Source organism: Brassica oleracea, chromosome C2 (assembly GCF_000695525.1).
Source record: "Brassica oleracea var. oleracea cultivar TO1000 chromosome C2, BOL, whole genome shotgun sequence".
Lineage (NCBI taxonomy): Eukaryota > Viridiplantae > Streptophyta > Magnoliopsida > Brassicales > Brassicaceae > Brassica > Brassica oleracea.
Genome location: NC_027749.1, coordinates 22,622,010 through 22,629,978, shown reverse-complemented (window position 1 = coordinate 22,629,978; position 7,969 = coordinate 22,622,010). Strand labels below are relative to the sequence as shown.

The 7,969-nt window shown below is 33.2% G+C and overlaps 2 protein-coding genes across 3 annotated transcripts in view; both read left to right on the top strand.

Annotated features, from left to right (window-relative positions):
* The first annotated feature begins 1,459 nt into the window (after positions 1–1,459).
* On the top strand, positions 1,460–3,082 carry LOC106322657 (60S ribosomal protein L6-3-like). The gene is made up of 4 exons (XM_013760751.1): positions 1,460–1,777; positions 2,088–2,194; positions 2,475–2,656; positions 2,747–3,082. Exons 1-4 carry the CDS (start codon positions 1,521–1,523, stop codon positions 2,897–2,899), a joined length of 699 nt encoding a protein of 232 aa, XP_013616205.1. The 5' UTR covers positions 1,460–1,520; the 3' UTR covers positions 2,900–3,082.
* A 2,425-nt stretch (positions 3,083–5,507) lies between these two features.
* LOC106322831 (protein STRICTOSIDINE SYNTHASE-LIKE 12) overlaps positions 5,508–7,969 on the top strand; it is a 4,302-nt gene continuing 1,840 nt past the window's right edge. The window contains exons 1-2 of one of the 2 annotated variants that reach the window (XM_013760971.1): positions 5,508–5,783; positions 6,456–6,764. In XM_013760971.1, coding sequence (XP_013616425.1) covers positions 5,548–5,783; positions 6,456–6,764 — 545 coding nt within the window. In that variant the 5' untranslated portion in view covers positions 5,508–5,547. The remainder of the gene's footprint in view (positions 5,784–6,455; positions 6,765–7,969) is intronic. The other variant, XM_013760972.1, reaches the window with a different exon arrangement.

Below are 7,969 nucleotides of genomic sequence, written 5' to 3'. Positions count from 1 at the left end.
GCTTGAAGCAATCTCCAAGGGCTTGGTACCATAAGTTGAGCACCACCCTCAATGGAAGAGGCTTTGTAAAGTCAGAAGCTGATCACACCCTCTTCACATTAACTAGTAAGCAAGGTATTGTGGTCATCTTAGTCTATGTGGATGACATTATCATCACTGGTAGCAACAATGAAGGTATTCTCTCAACTAAATTTTTTCTTAAAAATGCCTTTGATATCAAAGATTTGGGAGAGTTGAAGTATTTTTTTGGGATTGAGATCTGCCGCTCTAAAGAGGGGTTATTCTTATCTCAAAGGAAGTACACACTTGATATTTTAAGTGAGGCGGGAAATCTTGGGAGTAAAAAGGTCAAGACTCCATTAGAAGAAGGATACAAGGTGCTGAGAGAGAGAGAGAGTATGAGTCTACACCATTTGGAGATATCAAGAGGGGTAGTTTTTGCATTTGCACATGAAAGTATCCAATCATAAACATGAGAAATCACCAGTTTGTATGACTCTTCACATGTAATATAGTAGTCATCTTGTTATGTTATGCCTTTCATTATTGGAGAACATTCAGTTGGGACTCATCAGGAACAAAACACTGTAATAAGTATCGTATTAAATTAGAGGATTATCTCAAGTTCATTAACAAGCTGTCCTTGAGGTCCGACTAAGTAAATGGTCAGACCGGTTCTGCCAATCGGTGCTGGTAGAGGCAAGATTGAACCAAGCAATGAAAGGATTTCAAAACGTCTATGTAATGTCACAATAGCTCCTGATGAAGCTGGCTGCCTTAATGTCACATTGGTAACACAACCATTCGCACTGAGTATGCAGAGTCCACTCTATACTTCTTGCAAAATCTGACTTGATGCCAGGCTACGTCCAAGGATAATCTGATGGCCATGTTTCCAGTGGCGGGATCACTTTTTGAAGCTTACGGTCAAAACTATTTGAAAACGGATAATCTGATGGCCATGTTTCCAGTGGCGGACAGACCCAGCATTTACTTTTACCTGTGTTATAAAACAAAAATATCGAACGGAGATTCTAACCCGAGTTAAGGTGTGTCAGTACCCGCTGATTCTATAGTGTTCTAATTCAAAAACAAATGTATTTGAGATTTAACCTGTGTCAACTGACCCATCTTTTTCTTCGGTGGGTCTCCCTCTGCATGTTTTTTTTTTCTATTGTTATATGAATTTCAAATTTAAAATAAAATTTTTAAAAATTATAAATCGGAAGTTTGTACAAAAACTTATAAATAAGTACAAAGTAATTTATCTAAACAAAAAATAAATTTCGTTGTAAAAAAAACAAAAAAGTAAAATTCAAACGAGTTTTACACAAAAATCAACTGAAAAACAAAGCTCATAAAAACTGGTTCACATCTAAACCCCAACATAATTTCAAAGCCCACAAAAGGCCCACCTTAATTTAGGGTTTCACACTTTCAGCGTCTCTCCATTTCCCTTATATTTTCGCAGTCGGAAATTATACCACTCCTTCTACGATCAGCGCCAAGAGGAAGCAACGATGCCGGCAAAGCAGAGGACGCCGAAGGTCAGCAGAAACCCTGATCTAATCAGGGGAGTCGGTAAATACTCGAGGTCGCAGATGTACCACAAGAGGGGTCTTTGGGCTATCAAGGCCAAAAACGGCGGCGTTTTCCCTCGCCACGACGCTAAATCGAAGGTTGTTGCTGTAGCTGAGAAACCACCAAAGTTCTATCCAGCTGAAGATGTTAAGAAACCTCTCGCCAACAGGCGCAAGGCAAATCCGACCAAGCTCAGGTACTTTTATCATACACACTGTCCCGTTGTCTTAGATAGAAACTTAGTTCGATGTAACTGTCTTCTATGTGTTAGGTTGTTTGGTTAGTGGAGTTAAGTTAAAAGTCCGACATGTATTGTTTGGTCTGGTTATACTTTCATGTATATTATTAGGCTTTGTTCCATGATGTGAAGACAAATTAATTTGATTTAATTTGTATATGTAACTAGAGGATGAGATGTATATTGAATATTTATACGCTGTAATCTCTTTCAGCTTTTCTTAGTTATGTTTCTGATTTAATCCAATCTCCTTGTGACTGTATTGCAGATCCAGCATCACCCCAGGAACAGTGCTGATCATCCTTGCTGGTAGGTTCAAGGGCAAGAGAGTTGTCTTCTTGAAGCAGCTTTCCTCTGGTTTGCTTCTTGTGTCCGGTGAGTTTTTTTCTACTTCTCATGATCTTTGCCGACCATTAACATTTTAAGATGAGCTTTAATAATTTTTTATATATATTATTTAGAGACTAAAAAACTTTATGTATATTAATTTTAAATAAATTTGGGAGTTAAACCTTATGTTTCATTAGGCTTTGCTGCCTTGAATATTCATCTATACCGGCCCTGATTATCGATCCGAAGTATTCCTTCGGATCGCTCCTTCGGATCGCTACTTCTTGTCATCTAACTTGTTTCTGTTTTGTAATTGACCCTTCAGGACCGTTCAAGATCAATGGTGTTCCTCTGAGACGTGTTAACCAGTCTTACGTGATCGGAACGTCCACAAAGGTTGATGTTTCTGGTGTTAGCCTTGAGAAATTCGATGATAAGTATTTTGGAAAGGTGGCTGAGAAAAAGAACAAGAAGGGAGAAGGCGAGTTCTTCGAAGTAAAGAAAGAGGTGATCATCTTCTTTGGGATATCTCTATATCAGCTACTTTGATGAATATATAATATGACACATCTAAAATATATAATATTTCCTTCGCAGGAGAAGGTGTTCCCACAAGGGAAGAAAGATGACCAGAAAGCTGTGGATGGAGCATTGATCAAAGCCATTGAGTCAGTTCCTGAGTTGAAGACTTACCTTGGCGCAAGGTTTTCACTGAAACAAGGAATGAAGCCACATGAGCTTGTTTTCTAGATTTCAATATAAACTTTTATGTGTGTGTTTAGAGTATTGTTTACTCTCAACGTTTGTTTTTGTTCTTGTCCACTTGCTAGAATTTTGGCTTATACATTCTATATTTTATGTTTTCACATTTGGTATAAACAATCGATCTTAATGTAAACTTTGAAGCAATATATTTCAATAGATAGTAGTACTCTTGTTATGTTGAAAAACTAACTTAGATGAGAGCATAGCTTTTTCCACTTTTGAGTCTTTTGTTGTAATGTGATTGATACTAATATAGACACTTGTCGACCATTATCTTTTTGATGCATAGCTCGGAGTTTTTGACAATCTTGTGGCCGGAAACGAGTCGTGAGCGAGTTCTACTCTCCTTTTACCCCAATTTGTTTGTTTATCTTTTAGCTTTAAAAGGATAAAAGCTGACCATAGTAGCACGTAATGGCCTAATGGGGAAAACATCTGAGTCACATGTAAGTTGTGTTTCGTGTTCAACTTTGATTTGTGTGTAATCAAAATTCAAAACATTCGCAATCTACAGACAGCCCCATAACTAATGACTTAATGATTACATATTACTTTTTCTATATATATTTCTTAGGTAAGCTATTTAAATTTAATGTTTTTTAAGTGATATCAATATTCCATGATTCAAAGAGTTTGTTGATTTAATGTCATAAGTTAAACAATTGACTTTGGACACACAAAACAAAACAATGGGCTGGCTATATAGTATTCGTATATTTCTTAAATTCTAAAATCTTGTTGAAGTCTAACCGGCTACCTATCGAAATTCAAAATTGTCTATGAGAAAAGTGAGAACACAAACACATAATTAAATTGGGAATTGTGTAATATATCTGCAAATTGAAATATTCAAATTGTTGGTATCTCAATCAACATTAAAGTTAAAATAATAAAAAAGGCTAGAAGAAATTGAAAAGTATGAAAAATGTTCCTTAGTTGAGTACCTTTAAAAATATTTAAGAACTTCCATATACTGTATATGTGTTATTTTCTGATTGGTTCAATTATACTTAAAAGTTAACAATAAAATTATACCAATATTATGTATATTTTAAGATTTTTAACTGATAATAATGCTTTAAGCTGACAATCACTAAAAACGATTATGATAAACTGGTTCTAAATTGTCAGCCAACCAGGCTACTAGGGGTGGATGTTCGGATACCCGTTCGGATTCGGATCAGGTATTTCGAATTTTCAGGTATTTCAGTATAGGGATAGAGAACCCGTTTGGGTATTTCTGTACTTCGGGTCGGGTTCGGATATTTTTAGTTCGGGTTCGGATATTTTTAGTTCGGGTTCGGTTATTTTGAATCGGGTTCAGATATTTAGATTTTAAAAAGAAAAAAAAATTAAAATTTTCAATTTTTAAGTTTCTTGTATTTAAAAATATAGATTTCACTTAACTGATTTTTTATTTTTTTTATAGATCGAATGATTAATAGGTTTAGAGATAATATTTCAAAAACAAATAGATATACTTTGGGTATTGTTTTTAAACTTTGAATGTAACTTTTGTTAATACATGAAACAAAAAGTTTGACATGCATTTTAAATGAATATCAAATCATTTTCTCCATAATTCTATATATACTTATGATCTTAAAGTATGTGTAACATCAATATAAATATTTTAAAAAAAATGAGAGATGTAAACTAGAAATATAAGGGTAAGTATATATATTTTTGATTATCTTCGGATATTTATTCGGGTTCGGATATTACCCATTCGGATTCGGATATCCAATCTCTCCTAATTTAATACTCGTTCGGATATTTTGCTACTTCGATTCGGATTTCGGTTCGGGTTTTTCAAGTCGGATTCGGGTGCGACTTCAAATATCGAGTAAAAGGCCCACCATACAGGCCACCATGTTTTAGAAAAATCTACGAGAACAAAAAGTGGCTACCAAATCTTAGGTGGCCAATTTATTTTAGCTCTCTCTAATTTGACAGCAACCTATTTTATCATTATCGTTATATATTTATTGCAAAACAAACTGAGAGGTCGGAAATCACTCAGATAAACCTTCTTGATTAATTTTTTTGTGCACCCAACAAAATTTTATACTCCACTAATTATTTTCGGTCTATAAGTTACACGTTACAACGGAGCACATAGCGATCCAGATATATTAGCCGGTATAATATAATAACGAAACTGGCAATTTCAAAAATTCAAATCATTTGCTAGGAAATCGTGTGTTTGTCTCGAACAACAGTTGTAAGTGTAAACGCACACAGTAGAATGTAGAATAAATATCATTAATTATGATTACATAAAGCCCTAACAAAAATTTACCAAACAATCTAGAATATGCTTTGAAAAAAATGAATACACGACGTCATCATAAATACAACTACTATTGTGAATATTTTACCATAATACGCAGTAATGTACTTGGATTTTACAACTATTTGAATTTTTCACACTTCTGGAAAATCTGATAAAGAAATATGTGTCTCCATTTTTTTTGGTCAAACGTGTGTGTCCAATTTATATAGGAATATATAGATAAATAAATATTATATATAATTTAAAAGAAAATAAAACTTATAAATAGGCTTACATACATATTACATAGCCTCATGTAATAATAATAGACAAACAGAACAAAAACTAAAGAAACGATATGATGTCATTTTTCTCCATAATTTCTCTCTTGCTTCTTTTCTCTCTGTCGTCGGTGGTTATCTCGGATGGCGAGTCTTTTCAGAAACTTCCGGTGCCGGAAAATAGGTCAGGCCCTGAAGCTTTCGCCTTTGACTCCACCGGAAAAGGATTCTACACCGGAGTCTCTGGTGGAAAAATACTGAAGTATACTCCTGAGACGGGTTATGTCGATTTTGCACAGATCACAGAATCATCGTAAGTTTTTTCTTTTGATCTCAAATATCATATTTTCATAGTAATTTAATCACAATATATGCTTCTTCTGGGTTTGGTTGAAATTAGAATCTAAGGTCATTAACATATCACCCATTTCTTTGTGATTAATATCTAGTGAATCGTTATCATTTCCTTATTTTACTGCAAATTTTGGAAACCACTTTGGTATTACGAGTGATTAGAGGTGTTAATTCATTACTTTAATTTTTTTCAAAAAGATGATCATAATTGGATTTGAATCCCTTGTTTTGGAATATTTGGTTTAGATCATGATCAAGTATACGTAGAAAACGTAGACTTCACTAAATGATGACAATTTCACATGCATATAATAGTCTTGCTACATGTGTTGCGTATTTCACAAAAATGGGGGTAAACTGTAAAGAAACAATGTTTATTTATTTTATCCACCGGTAAAATTTGATGAACGATTAAGAACTTAACATCTAGGGGATGAGTGGACGAGATGCAACCATAAAGTTCCTCTCCCTCGTGCTTATCGACGACCGGCGCACATGCCTTTTCCTGAAACAAGTCAAAACCAAAAGTCTAAACATACACACACAAACAAAACTAGAGATATGTTACGTAGTACTAACGTAATTTATATATTTTAATTTCTTTGTTTTCGATTGTTATTTACTTATTCAGGAACTCTTCATGGTGCGATGGTGTAGTTGGGACGGCTTTAGCCGGAAGATGCGGTCGACCGGCGGGGATAGCCTTCAATGAAAAAACAGGTGAGCTCTACGTCGCCGATGCACCGTTGGGTCTTCACGTTGTGTCTCCCGCCGGTGGCTTGGCCGTAAAAATCGCCGACAGTGTTGATGGAAAGCCCTTTAAATTTCTCGACGGTCTTGACGTTGATCCAACTACTGGTGTCGTCTACTTCACTTCCTTCAGCTCACGCTATACCCCAATGTATTTTTCTTCTCTCTTCAGCTCACGCTATACCCCAATGTATTTTTCTTCCTCCTAATTATATTTACAAAAAGTGTCTATGGCAAATAGATTTTTTAACATAATTTTAAGGTAACAAATGATATATCTTTGACTTTATGACATGTTTAGTAATTTCAAAAGAAAAAAAATAGAATAAGGATTAATTCCAAAATATTTTTATGAAACTTTTTTACAAATGGTGTTTTGAAAATTAATAGTTTTAATAATTAAGATTTAATCACAATTTGTGTATCTTCCATCATTTTCGTTTAATTTTATATGATTAAAATAAATTAAACAATCAAATTAATTATAAAAATAAAATATAGATTTTTTTCATATATGTTATATTTTGGTTTTTTTAGAAAGACTATAAATTACTAAAACTGTTAAAAGTCTTATGCTAAAATTTTTATGATCAATGGTTTAATATCTAATCTATTAAAATAGGAGTACAAATTTGAATTACCTCTTAAATTTACAACTTATTTACAATCATATGCCACTGAAATAAATAATAAATCTAATGTTAAGTATTTATTGTATTTTCCTTATTTATTTAAAATTAAAACTATTACTTCCTATAATCTAGCTAACCAAACAGTTACCATATATTGATACTCTTGCAATCAATTAAAGATAAATTTCTATTATTGTTATTGTTTTTATGTTGTAATTAAATATACTCCTAATTTTTATTGTACAATATTGACAAACACACGCATTCTCTTTTTTTAAATCCAGTGTAACAATGTAAAACGTTAGATAGACCAAAATACTTGAAGAATGAGTAATGGTTATTTACGTTGTTGTTGTTTTAGTACACTCAGGGCCTGACTGGTTCAACCGCAGCGGTTGCGGTTGCGGCTGCGGGAGTTTGCGGATGCGGGTGGTTGCGGTTTCTAGCGGTTTTAAGAGATTTATACGACTGGTTCTGCGGTTAGAAATTGGTGCGTTTGCGGGATACTTATGACTGGTTAACTACCAAACGCAACAGCGGTTAAATAATAAATTAACAATATTTACATTTTATATCATTATAAAATATCAAAAATAATAATATTATAATAAATATAAAATTTATATTTAGAAAGTTATAGTTTAAACTTTTTAAAAATTATAGAAAATATTTTCATTTTAAAGTTTTATAATATTAATTAAAATATAATAGATATATTTTAGTATTTTTATAATTCTAATTTAAATTTTTTATTGAATATTTT

Bases quoted from the DNA above. Each gene is read 5' to 3' on its own strand.
- LOC106322657 (XM_013760751.1), top strand. From the start codon at position 1,521: ATGCCGGCAAAGCAGAGGACGCCGAAGGTCAGCAGAAACCCTGATCTA. The intron at 1,778-2,087 runs GTACTTTTATCA...ACTGTATTGCAG, and splicing joins GCAAATCCGACCAAGCTCAG to ATCCAGCATCACCCCAGGAA. The intron at 2,657-2,746 runs GTGATCATCTTC...TTTCCTTCGCAG, and splicing joins TCTTCGAAGTAAAGAAAGAG to GAGAAGGTGTTCCCACAAGG.